General features: G+C 33.4%; 1 protein-coding gene across 4 annotated transcripts in view; it reads left to right on the top strand.

Annotated features, from left to right (window-relative positions):
* Nucleotides 1-13,742, top strand: part of VTI1A (vesicle transport through interaction with t-SNAREs 1A) — a 327,835-nt gene that overhangs the window by 59,376 nt on the left and 254,717 nt on the right. For all 4 annotated transcript variants that reach the window (XM_045568128.1, XM_045568127.1, XM_045568130.1 and 1 more), the window contains exon 4: nt 10,922-10,999. In XM_045568128.1, the coding sequence (XP_045424084.1) occupies nt 10,922-10,999 (78 nt within the window). The remainder of the gene's footprint in view (nt 1-10,921; nt 11,000-13,742) is intronic.

Here is a 13,742-nt window from a genome sequence, read left to right as displayed (position 1 = left end):
GATCTTTATTAGGCAGCCTCATTCTCCTCTGATAACATTTAATTCCTGTTTGTTAGTAGGGTTTTTTTGTATGTTTATTAGTATTAAGCAGACTATTTGCTTGCTTTACGGAAGACCACTGCAGGAAAAACTAGACAGAACATTTTTCTTTCTGTAGCACCCATATGCAAGATGTGCGATCTATAGTAATTCTTATTCATTTGAAATACAGCAATTTGCTCCTGTCACTAGAGGATAGGATTGTTGTTTTAAATTGCTGGGTTTTGTTTTTGTTGGCATGTTCCCCAATACAAATTGAATGGCTGACAAAAATCTATTTGTATGACAGTTCAATCTAGATAAGTGCCCTCTGTTGCCTAACGGTACAATTTGGGGTCTCAGAGATAAAAGCAAACTGAATGCCAGGCTTGTAGCAGAGCTTCTTGTGCAGATAACAGAGGTAATCCATATTCCTCAGGTCCACAAATCAGACAAACAAAGAAGAAATATGCATGCACATCATCTCGTTTGAAATGGTGGTCTTTAAGCTTCAACATAATAAAAAATGGGAATATCTAACTCATGAGAACAATAAAATAGCTGATATGAGATATGCCTGTATTTGAAATTAAAAAGAAATGTGGTATTGACTTATAAAGTTGGAGAGAGGTCTGTTGCTTAGTATTTTCCCATAGTATTAATATATCAGCTTTTGTTGCATGAATTTGCTTTCTATGTTAACATTCCTGTCCTGAAATAAGTTATATCTTTAGACAATGATTCTTTCATACCTTTGATAGTCTGCTAGAGATAGGGTTTAAGGGGTCTCCCTAAGATGAGCAGCTGAGACTACCAATTGGCTTACCTCTGCCTAAAAACATGTCAGTGTTTCTGTCGAAGCATCTTCTAAATATAATTCATATATAAAAAGAGGGCTGAAATATGTTGTAATAACAGTTACGAGGAAAGAATTTGTACTAATGCATAAGGTAATGAAAATCCTGGAAATATAGCCTGGACCCTAGCTGTAGACATGCTGAAAAATAAGGGTTTGATATGGGATAACTTTTAGGTTTTTATTTAAGGAGACCATGTGCATGGTAATACCATCCATTATTAGGAAAAACAGGAGGAACAGTATGTAGAGAAAGATGACACCCCACTTTGTGTTAAATCTGAGATGGCTTTAGATTATCTAAGGTGCCCAATAGGAATTGGATTTGTGTGTAGAATATGTGGAAAACATCTTTGCTAGCCCCTAGGTGATAATTAGAACCTAATAATGGTATAGATGTGATCATTCAGATGAGTAAGAAGAGTGCTAAGGATAGAGACCTAGGGGAACACCAGCATTTTATGGCAGATCAAGAGAGAAATTACGATGAAGAAGACTGAGAAAGAGAGGCCAGACAGATAGGAGGAATTCCAAGGGAATTCTGGGGTGCTGAAACTGCTAAGGAAAAAGTGGACAATGATGTCAGATTGCTATCAAGAAGTAAAAAGAAAAGAAAAAAAAAGACTGAAAAATAGTCATTGCAACCAAAGTTGGTACAATTTGAGCAACAAAATAAATGAAGTAGTATTGTATTATAACCCCAAATATAAAATAAATAGCCATATAATCATACTGATATAAATAAATGATTGAATAATGATTGAATAGACAAATCTCCCATGCAGAATTCCAAATAATTTATGTAGGTACTCTTCCCTCAAGGAGGTGATAAATAACTCCCCGCTCCTTAAATGTGAGCTATGCATAGTGAGTATGGTATGAGCAAAGGAAAAGAGCAACTTTACAATGGAGAAACCTGACAAGCACTATCTCAGCCAGTGATCAAGGTCACCATCAACAGTGAAAAGTCACCTTGATAGTATGTAGCCTTAATATAACGTGATGAAAATGACGCTTTACCTCTGTGGTCTTCCTCCCAAAAACATATAACTCCAGTCTAGCCATGACAAAAACATTAGACAAATCCCAATTGAGGGACATTCTACAAAATACCTGATCAGTGCTCTTTAAAACTGTCAAGGTCATCAAAAACAAGGAAAGTCTGAGAAACTGTCACAGCCAAGAGGGGCCTAAGGAGACCTGAGTATTAAATATAATGTGGAATCTTGCATGGGATCCTGGAACAGAAAAAGAGCATTAGGTAAAAACTAAGGAAATCTGAAAAAAGGGTGGAATTTAGTTAATAATTATGTGTGATAATGAACAGTTGATTGATAATTGTGACAAACTGAGTGTGGGTTATATGGGAACTCTGTGCACTATCATTGCAACTTTTCTATAAATCTAAAACTACCATAAAATACAAAGTTTATTTAAAAAATGTGACCGATGATTTTGACAGCTAGGGAGTCATTGGTGATCCTGGAGAGACCTGCAGAGTGATAGGAAAGCATCTAGTTTGTAGTAAGTTGCAAAGTGATTGGGACATGAATAAGTGGAGTTAGTGCATGTAAAACACTCTTTCAAAAAGCTTGGCTAGGAAAGGAGGTTGGGCATTTGCTGGGGAATGTAATGTAGGGTGAAATAACTTTTTAAAATATATAAAGCTAGGATACACTTAAAAGTGTTCATGTACTTAAAGTGAACCAGTAGAGAGTGAAACATTAAAGATACAAAAGAAGTGACATTTAATTGATCAAGGAAAGCCCCTGAGTATCAGGTAGGATTTTATTTTATTCAAGTGAAAATGGAGAATCTTTTAGGAAGAACATGTTGTTTATGAATCAGGTATGATTTTTTCTTTTTTTTGCTAGACAATACCACCAAGCCTGAAATGAATTTTTATATTTATTAAAGTAACCTTCAAAATGTTTTCATAGAAAATTTGAGCTAAAATAATTTTATCTTGCCTAAGCATTACAGTTTTATTGGCTATATCCATAAAACATTAAAAGACATATTATATATCTCTGAATTATGAACACTATAACCTCACTATAACACAGCATATTCTGTAATAAAGAATCTGTCACATGGGTCTAAAAGTAAGTACTAGGAAAAAAAGTTGTAAAAATTATTTGCCTATGAGATATCAGGTTCCAATCTAGAATTTTAACCAAGAGTTGCCAGATCCCCTGGGTAAGCAGGCAATTCTTAACACATATTAATAACTGGTATGGCTCCGCTCTGAGCCATGTAGGTAGATTATTATTGCTTTATGGTATAGCCTTTGAAGATTAATCTTGAGAGATATCTAAGTAACACCCATAGGTGTGGTTGTGATTCACCCTCTGAGATCAGACATTTTATTGTGTCAAATAAAACATTTTACCTTAAGCACTTGTCACCCTTGAACCATCAAATTTACTGTTGTCAATATTCCAGATGTTGACAACAATGTATAAGTAAAGATTGATTTATTTATCTATTTATTGATTTTTTGAGGAGAGTGACTAGAAACGAAATCTACAGACTAAGCAACTTTGTAACTGATGATAAATTCATAGAACTTGGTGAATGGTGCAGTCAACCTTGGCTTTGAGGAATGAAGGTAGGGCAACTCCAGCCTGTCTCGGTGGTGTAGTAAAGTGAAAAGAACACTAGCATTGAGAAATGAGTTCTGACCTTGTTCTGCTTGGTCTTTCCTAGCTCTGGGGCCTTGGGTAGATTACTCATCTGGCTTCGAACGCTTTGTCTCTAACTTTGAGCCTGGTCTAGATGATGCCTCATGTGATACCTTAGTATCAGTTATACAGAGTATATGCCTTAGTGTCAGTTATACAGATGTAGGCATACAGATGCCTAGATCGCTTGAAATTATGGCTATCGGCAGATTTCCAATGAATGATCCCCTTTCCTTCCCAATGCTATGAAGATTACATAGGGAAACTAGAATTATGTGAATTAATTAAATAAATTTATATATTTTGTTTCAGTAGTTCATTTTAAAATACAAATGAAGCATCTGTTGCATAGCATTTATTTATCAGAGTAAAATTTTCCAGTGGAGGTGTGTAGGGTATTTATATATCATTAACAAACAAACAAAATAAACATTTTGACATTTTGATTATTTCAAGTAGAGTCTATGGAATTATTTTATTTTACATTAAGAAAGACTTTAAAGAATTAGATTTTCTCAACACTATTCCAGATGCTAACAACAACATCTGGGCATTCTATCTGAGCTGATTTTCTGAATGAAGTAACTTAATTGTTGATTGATAAGCTAACATGATTTAAGATACAGCCACACTATATTCAATAGCAGTGTCAAAGGTCATAAACTGCAGCATATGCAAGCACGTGGGTCCATGATACTAGCTAACTTTTGTTGCATTTTGAAACACTGATGCTAAACTTAAAATTTCAGGCTAAAGTTTAGAAATGCTGGAGGAGGAAATGAAGAACTGCTGTTTTGTAATTTCTGGGCTCTCTGTTTTGCAAATCATTAAATGATGTAGCAGAAACGTGGTCAGAGTTCCTAGTGTAATAAAAGTCTATCCTAGCATTGTGAAACACAAAGTTATTATTCCATATGGATTGCATATAGGTTTGTGAGAGTCTATATATACATATACACATATATAACCTCATCATATACATACAGTCATGAATATATTATAGCTAAATTTTAAAAAGCAATTAAGAGGAAATGTATAATTTATTATTTATGGCTAAAACATAAATATCCATTTCAGACATGGAAAATGTGTTTGAAAGTATAAGCAAAAATAATAAATGATAATGCTTATAATAAAATAAACATTTAAAAAAATTTTTTTAAATCTCTTTTTCTGTTATTGCATACTAAAGAACAATGGATTATTTCAGCATTCTCATGGTAACCTACTTTTTCAACTCTGTTGGTAGCCTAGCAGCAGGGTGTGTTAGTATTTTCTCTCTGGTGGCTTGCATATGGTCCATTGGCTATGAGTTTATGATAGATAGAAAGTGTGTTTTCCCTTTATTAACGCCACAGTATTGGTGACATGTGGCATGTGCACCTTCCAGTGAATGAGCTTGACCTTTAACTCTAAACAGTCCCTTGAGCAAGAGCAAGCCATGTTTAGAGGAATGATTACATAGAAGAAACAGATTGGAACTTACTTTCTCTGATAGCATTAAAGAAATGCAGTAAAGTTTTTTACTGTTGGAAGTCGTCCAAAAATTGCAGCACTGTAAAATGAGAAATTGGGCAAAACAATGTAGTGGAATTACTGGGTTAAATACTACAACTTTTTAAAGCTACTTTTGGTGTATATTTGCAAATCATTTTTTAAGAAGGATGCACTAACTTATATGTTCCGTGATGTATGTGCACTAGTTTTATTGTATCCTTTCCAATGTTATCAACTAATATTTAGTTGAACATGCTCTGTAAGGTTATTATACCCAAGGTGTTAGGATAGGCTTCCATTTGTTTATGATATTTAAATCTTCACAGGAGCCCTGGGAAATAAATATTAACACCACTATTTCAGAGATGTGGAAACTGATATTCAGAAAACTTAATTTGACCAAGATCACATACTGAAATATTATCTCTGTTCTTTTCATTTAGTATCTTGTGCTTTTTCATCCTAACAACTTTCCAGGGATCAAACATTTACCTAACAGGTTACTTTACCTTTACCTAAGCCATATAGTATGATGTTTTAACCTTAAATTGCTTTTTGTTAGAAATTAATACAGTACAGAGAGCACTGTGATAAACAAAAGTTCATTAATTTCTTTTAATTTTTTTTCTCCAAAATGCAAGTTTCCTGTCCTAGACTGATGACCCTTTTTGAGTCCTGGCTCAGGGGTGGGATGGGGTGTGGCTGAAAAGCTGAAATTATCCATGGAGAAATAGAAGTGACATTAAAAATGGAATACTTGGTGCCAAAGTAGATGCAGTTTAGAAAATGCCATCTGGGCATTACAGAAGTATGATATTATTTAATTAGAACCAGATAAAATTTGGTGAGAAATGAATGCCAGCAATTATATGACTAGCTAATAAATAAAATTTCATGGTATTCTGTAGATATCCCAACGTGTTAATTATAACAGGAGCAGTTAAATTCTTTGGCTATGAAAGCATAGCAGTTTTTAATAGATGTATCACCTGGTAACCTTGGGCATTATTAAATATATGGAGACTGAAAGACATGGTAGAAGCAATGGAAAAGTCTGGCCAGACTGGGTAATTTGTTTTAGGCCTATGGAGAAATCTATTAACCATTTCTTCTATAGACCAATTTGATTAGGAAGTAGGACAAGCTGTTCTTTCATTACCTACCCAAACCATACTGCACTCTGTATCAATTATTTGGCTGTCTGCAGCACATAGATTAGAATAAAGGGCTTTCTTAGTATTTGTGAATGTTGTGGATTGCTGATTAGTAATTAAAGTACTGAATGAAGAAAATTAGGCCAAAATTGAATGGGAATGCGGAAGACTTAATTCTGTGATACAGATGTTAGAAACAGATTGTCTTGTGCAGCCCATTCAATGTAGTGTGACATTCTACATAGCCATGCAGTATTTGCTTCCCATGTACAACTCGAGTCAAATGCCTTTGAGATGGTTTCCTCTCCCATACCTTGTGATGTGGCTGTATGGGTATTAATTTAGTGAAATATCCTGTCTGCCAGGTGTGGGAACTAGCTGATTTTATTGTAATACCAGATCATTACTTAATTCATATGCAACAGAGTACAGCACATGGAAAGCATTATAAATCTATTTACAATGTGGCTGGTCTGATGATAACATTGTATTAAATTCCCAGGTGAGGCAATTTAAGCAATTGCTTTGCCATGTGCACGCCATGGAAATTAAATTCTCATATACGCTTTAGTAATAAACCAACTTCATTGTTATGCTTTTGCTAGTGCTGGGCTGTAGAATCCTCATTCTAGTTACGTATACTCTGTTTCACATGTAGAATCATACAGGAGGCGGCACCACAGATCACAGTTTTTAATTAGTTTAAGCTAAGTTAATTCGTTTTGTTTCTAATTTAGCAGTGCCTGTCCAGGAACACATTCAGTTCAGTTGGGAAATGTCAAGGCTTGGGTCAAGTACATAGATTGTTTCAAGCAAAATTTCCAGACAGAACTGAGTAAATGTATTTGTTTGAACTTGGCTTTAAGAAAACCATCCAATCAGTATGCAAAAGTCCTGTTCATATACCAACTGTAAATCGAAAATCGCTTTGAATCTGAAATTCTCACTTTCGTAACCAAAGACTCACTTGTGTCATCAGTTGAAAATAGCCATTGAAACTTTGTACATCTAACTTTTTAGGAGTCACAACCAGTTGTTAATTTGTTGTATTTTTTTCTATAGTTCATATACAGTCTGCAGATTTTCTGTCCAATTGTGTCTAGTCCACCTAAGCATATAAGTTAAAAGGAATAAGCTTTATACAAACACACAACTAAAAGTGAGGAATGCTCTTGTATTTAACTCTGCGTGTGTGTTGGGGGGGGCGGCGGCAAATATTGTCAGTTGAAGCTTTTCTACTTTTATGGTACAGACTAGAAATTGCAGTAGATTACAAACTGCATAGAGCTTCTGTCTTCTCCAGAAGCCACATATAAAGCACCAGTAGACAGTGGTAACTGACAACTAAGACTAAAAATGTTGACAATTTCTTGATTTGCCTGGTTAGCTTATGTATAGAAGTCATTAACTATTTATAAAATGCATTATGAATTGGGTTCCTTCAAACTGTAGCTGAATGTGTGACATTTCCAGCTCAAATTCTCATGTTTGCATTTGGCTAAAGTACAGATTTTATACAGTTGATAGTAAAGTAAAAATATTTTAGTTAGGGTTATCAAGATACAGTAGATATTTCAGTTTCATTAACTTTGAATCTTCCAAATTAAAGTATGATGTAGATAATTAGTAATGTAGCATGAGATTTTTTAAAAGTCCATAAAAGGAAACATAATTTATTTATGTTTTAGAAGAAAATTATCTGTAAAATAATAATAATAAATAAATAAGCAGTTTGTCATTGAAAGGAATCTGCCCTATTTTGGTATTCAATTAGTTTAGTGATGATCTTGCAGACTAAATTATCATTGATTACAATCAGCTTACTTAGAATTTTAAATCATAAAAAGTTATGAGAAAATACCAATGTTGGACATCTAAATATAATTCTTGGTAAAGCGAAGTCTTGATTTATTTTTGTAAAACGAAACTCAAATGAAAAGAGTTCAGTTTTCAGCATTGTTGTGTCATTTTCATGAGGAACTATTACTAATATTTGAAATGAGTTGTCTTTTCATTCCTTAAGAGAAGGAAGAAGTCCTGTCAGACAACACTTTGTTAAACTCGGCATATCATTTGCTTACTTATATCCAGATAGCCATCCCAATGACCAGTTTTTACTATGCCAATGATAAAGAATGACATTTATAGTGACCACCCTTCAACTGTGGATAAATCCTTAGCTCTCCTCTATTACGGAGCATGTACAGTGTTAATTGCTGGTTTTTAAAAGCAGTGGATTTTAACCAAAACAAGATTAGATATTTAGTGATTCACATTTGTAATTTTCTTTTTCTTTTGAAGTATTGTAAATCAAAATAAGAATATAATGTAATTGAACAATCTATGCCAATTTGTTGGTATTTTGGTGAAAAAAGGGAAAAACAAAAACAATCTCCATATGATATTCTTGCATACTGTGGAATGTTTTAGTCCCCCATAGTGATGAAATGAATAATTAAAAAGGCAGCTCTGATACCACAGCCTCTTTAAAGGTTCTCATTTCCTTTAATGCTGTAAAATACTTTTGCTTAGCTAGTTTGAAACTGCTGTAGTGGGATCTCCAAATGAGCAAAAGAAAGCTTTGGCTTGATCTAAATATTGTGTTAAGGCCATGAAGTGGACTGTCCTAATAATTTGGCATTTTTAAATATAATTCTGTATGAAGTCAGTTGAAATAGTTAATTAATAGTGGCTTCAGTAAATACAATAAGAGAAGCAGGCTTAATATATGCTGTTTGTGATGGTAAAAAGTCTGGCATGTTCACAAATGAATGAGTAGGGTCACTCCTGAATTGTCAAGAGATCTGATATAGATGTCTTTACTGACCTCAAGCTAACAACTTACTTTGTCCTTCTCTCTGCAACATTGTTGGTTTTATTTACCTCCTTATAGACTTCTTGCAGTTGCCAAGATATAAGATATACATTTGTGGCAGGGAAGTGGGGCTCCAGGTAGAGTCTCAGGGCAGGGAGGGGATGCCATTATCTCCTTAATACTGAAACATTTTGCAATTCTTGTGGTTTTTTTCCTGAGTCAATTCAGAGGATAATAGATTGGGGCAGAAATTCTGTGTAGTAGAAAGAGCACTGAGTGGTGAGTCAGACCCCGAGGTTCTAGTCTCACTTTAACCAAATCTACTTTAGAATTACAGGAGACTGATTTTTCTTTCTCTAAAAAACAAAGAGGTGTCTAGATTTATTTATTTTTATTTGTACTCCATTTAGCTTTTTTCAACTGGGTTCTGCCTAAGACTTAAGCCCTAAGTCTTCAATTATATGTAATGAACGAAATTTTCTCTCATGTACTATCCTTGGGAAAATTGAGAAAATAGTCACTGAAATAATTTTCTGTGTTTTGTGGTTCAGATAAGGAATCCAATTGAGAAAGGTTGCAACTTTAAAAAGATTTAAAGTCTACTGGTTGCTCTTGTTAAGGTCCTTTTAAATTCTAATATTATAATATTTGATGTTTAAGGTATTATGATTTTCTTTGTGGCCAAGAAGTGTTACTCATTCACTAGTATAAAAATCTAATTTAAAATCTTATTGTTGACTTCTGCCCATGGATTATGGATAGTCCCTTTAAACTACAGTAATTTTTCAGATCACAGTTGAACAGGTAAGAAATTTTAAATCCCAAACCATAGACCCTAAATAAGGCAGAAATTACTGGTCTCCAACTGCCATTTTTTAATTGACTGGTTTTGCTTAGTTCAAAAACAGAAAAGGCAACAAAGTAACTTGTAAACCTGAATTTGGGTCTTAAATAGTGATGCTAAAGTATGATCTAAGGACCATACTCTAGCTTCACAGCTAATTTTCAGTCTTTTAGCTTTTCCAAATGTGTGTACATTTAGATAATTCATGAATTGCTTGCAGACATGTTCCTCTGACTTTACAGGTAAGGGCAGACTTCTTGTAAAACAAAATTTCAGTGTGTGAAATACTGACTCATAGCCCACTTGTCTTTATTTACTGGGATTGTGAAAAGTTGACTTGTAGCCTACTTGCCTTCATTTACTGGGACTGGGAAATTTAATTTGTTTTACCAGACGCACACACACACACACACACACACACACACTCACTTCCATTACTTTTCCTTAGGCTATTATTTATAGAGAACCTAGAGACATTTAAATTATTGTTTAGACAGTGGATGGGCTTTTAAATTCCCTCTCTTTCTGGTTAGTGATATAATAATAATGAAAGAAATATAGATATACTATTCCAGGCATTCCAGAATATTGTTGGAGATATAATTATTATCCCAGAATTAGAGATTTTAAAAGACCTAAATTCTAGAGTGCATTTCCTGCCACAATATTTAAAAAAACCATATACTCCTGTTTTAATTAAAATCTGGTGAATTTTACAGATACACAATTATATAGCTGTATTTCAGCTTAATGGTCTTATTTGAATGATGTATAGAATAATGTACAAGTTCTGATCCATTTATGAATATTAATAGCATACTTACACAATGCAGGGTTTTCTTTCATTATTGGCATTTTTAAAACTTCTAATTTACATTTGAACTTCTCAAGTTCAGGAACTTTACAACTACTTTGGTTTGCAGATTGTCGCCAATAGGTTTCCATTAGGGGGCTCTCGAGGTTTGAGATGATCAGCCTTGATACCAATAAAGCTGCGAAGCCTTTACTTTCTAATGTTCATCTCGCTCTCTCTCTTTTTGTTTTGTTTTATAGAAAAGGTCACGGATCGCCTACAGTGACGAAGTACGGAATGAGCTCCTAGGGGATGATGGGAATTCCTCAGAGAACCAGGTAGAATGCTAATCAGGAAGGCCCGGTGGGTGGCTGGAGGGTGAAGGAGGTCACTGGCGCACTGGGCTCTCAAGCTGCTCCTTAACAGTATTAGCAGCAACTCATGTGGAAGCGATACTGTTTAATGCAAAGCTGGAGTCTTAATCAACTTCAAAATGTTTCTTGGAGATCTTACATTTAACCCTTTACCTTGTGATCACTGTCTGCTATCTTTTAAAAAAATCTTTTCTTCTCCTTTCTTTATTATTTAGTACTTAAGAAATAACTTGAAACACACTGTTTGCAGACAAAGCCAAGGTCTTCACCTCAAACACATGTAAAAGGAATAAAAAAGTACATAATACAGCTTTGATAATAATGCAGTATAATTAAATCAACACTTGGAGCAAAACAAATGAAAGTAAGCTTTCAAAATTCAACAGGGTAGCTCAGTCTCCTATTGTGTAGCGTCTTAAAAATACATTCACCAAAATGCAAATTGTAAGCACCAGTACAGAACTTGGATACCCATATAGAGGGCCTGCTTCTGTCCAATAATGCTAATAATAATAATAATAATGGATAGGTCTGTTTACAGTTTAAGATCTGCATAGGCAAAAACTAAGATACATTTTTTTCTTAAAAGGACTTTACAACTTGGCTGTCAATGCTCATTGGCTCACACAGTAGTGTCATGAGTCTAATTACTGTCCTGCTTCTTTCTTTGAATTCATACTGAGGATTTCATTAATTTATAATTTTAATAAAATAGTAAAATAAAATATATTGATACACATCATAAAAATTACATAATTGTGTTTACCATTTCAAATAAATTATATTATAGGTCTATGTATGCTGATACTATATTACTATCTAAACTGTAACAGAGATGTTGCTTGTGTGATTAAGGCCCCCACCTACCCACCCCAAAACAGGAAAAAGAATCACTGAGCTTACTATGTTTGTTTTTGGAAAGATCTCACCTCCTTTACTATTTGGATATTATCAGCTTGAGTTCAGACATGTAAACACATTCAGATTTGACTTGGGATTTCAGCTTCCCTGATTGAAATGTGAGAATAGCTAAAGGAAAAAAATAGCACATCAAACATAAAAGGGTGATGTGATAAAGGAGTTTTACTCATAATAGATTAAATAATGTGAAGATGAGAGAAAAAAATATTTTCTTCCTTTTTTAAAGTGAGATTTCAATTGCTCATACCTCGTGAATGAATGAATCATAATTTTATTTCCTATCTCCTGCAAAAAAGTACTATCTCTTTTGCAAAAAGTGAATGCGTAGTTCCCATGTCAGTTCTTTAAAAAGCTATAGATCTTTCCCTCATTTGAAACTACTGCCTAATATAGAGGAAATAGAAAGGAAGGGGGTGTTCCTGTCTAACTCAGACTGCTTTATTGTAATGGATGTTGTAGTTCTATGACAGGGATCTTTTTTTTTTTTTAAAGCATGTTCACTTCTCCTAATGGACATTTTATGTGCCTAAAACATTTGCCTTACATACATATAAGTATGATATTTTTATGCCTAAAGAAAAATATTCCACAAAAATAGATTGAGTTCATATTTTCTGAATTTTTTAAATTATATTCCTGTCACTTTAAAGTGATCATGCAGAGATTTCCCCTGGACTTGTATAAATCAAACCTACAAATTCTGAAAGTGCTTGGAGAACCTGAAGTTTAAGTTGTAAGGAGCTGTCACTTCAATAAATATAGTATGATAAATTATAGTCATGAGAATATGTAACTGTTAGATTATTACTTATGTGAACTTTTCAGTCTAAAATTTAAATGAGGTGTAAAAGTTCAGAGAGACCACACTTTTTGGATATTTTGTTATCAAATGTAGCAAAATTTCTGTATCATATGAAGTCATTAAATTTTGTTTTGAAGCTCTTTGTCATAATATAGGAATTAAAATCTCTCAAACTAAAAAACATCCTTAACCAGGTATGGTCACTTGAAAACAACTTTTTATTCTATATCAGTATTTATTCAGATTATGGAATCAAAATAGATCTTTCATTAAAGAAAGGAAGGCTTTTAAGTCAGCTCTTCATATTAACTTTTATAGTTCAGTAGCTGAGAAGAGTTTTTTATAGGTGGGATTACCTATAATTTATATAAAAAATGTTTGCTGCCCACAAATAAGTTTACTTTTAAGTTAATTGTCTGTGAATCAATTTTCAGAACTTCTTGTCCATGCAATGTTTATGATAAACTTTTAATATATAAGAAAAAGGGATAAACCAAATCAGAAAAAAATACCAATATACATTTAATTGAAATTGGGATATATCTGTCAACTTAAAAATATAGATCAGAAAAGGAAAATAAAAAAGGAATTAATAGCAATGATTATAAATAAAGTACTGGGTACTTATTTTCAATGCAACATATGCATCTTCCCTATAGTAGCCTCTTTGTGAAGATTTAAACAAATATGGATACGATAACTATTATTTGTCATTCTGGTAATTTACACTGCAGTTTTTTTAGGCATCTAAAACTTGATTGTTAGTATATATAATCTGCTAATTAACTATAAAGTACATTAAGTTACTCTTAGGTCCATAAACGTTTCTGCCATGATTAGAAATGTCAAAATTTCAGAAATTAAGAATTTTTCAAATGCATTTTTAGTATCCCTCATACAATACATATTTCATTTAATCCAAATTAATTGCTTTGTATAAGTTTATTTCTAGTTCATATTCATTTCATTCAATCAAATATCACT

The sequence above is a fragment of the Lemur catta genome, chromosome 14 (genome assembly GCF_020740605.2).
Source record: "Lemur catta isolate mLemCat1 chromosome 14, mLemCat1.pri, whole genome shotgun sequence".
In the NCBI taxonomy this organism is placed as follows: Eukaryota; Metazoa; Chordata; class Mammalia; order Primates; family Lemuridae; genus Lemur; species Lemur catta.
This window is presented reverse-complemented; position numbering and strand designations above follow the sequence as displayed.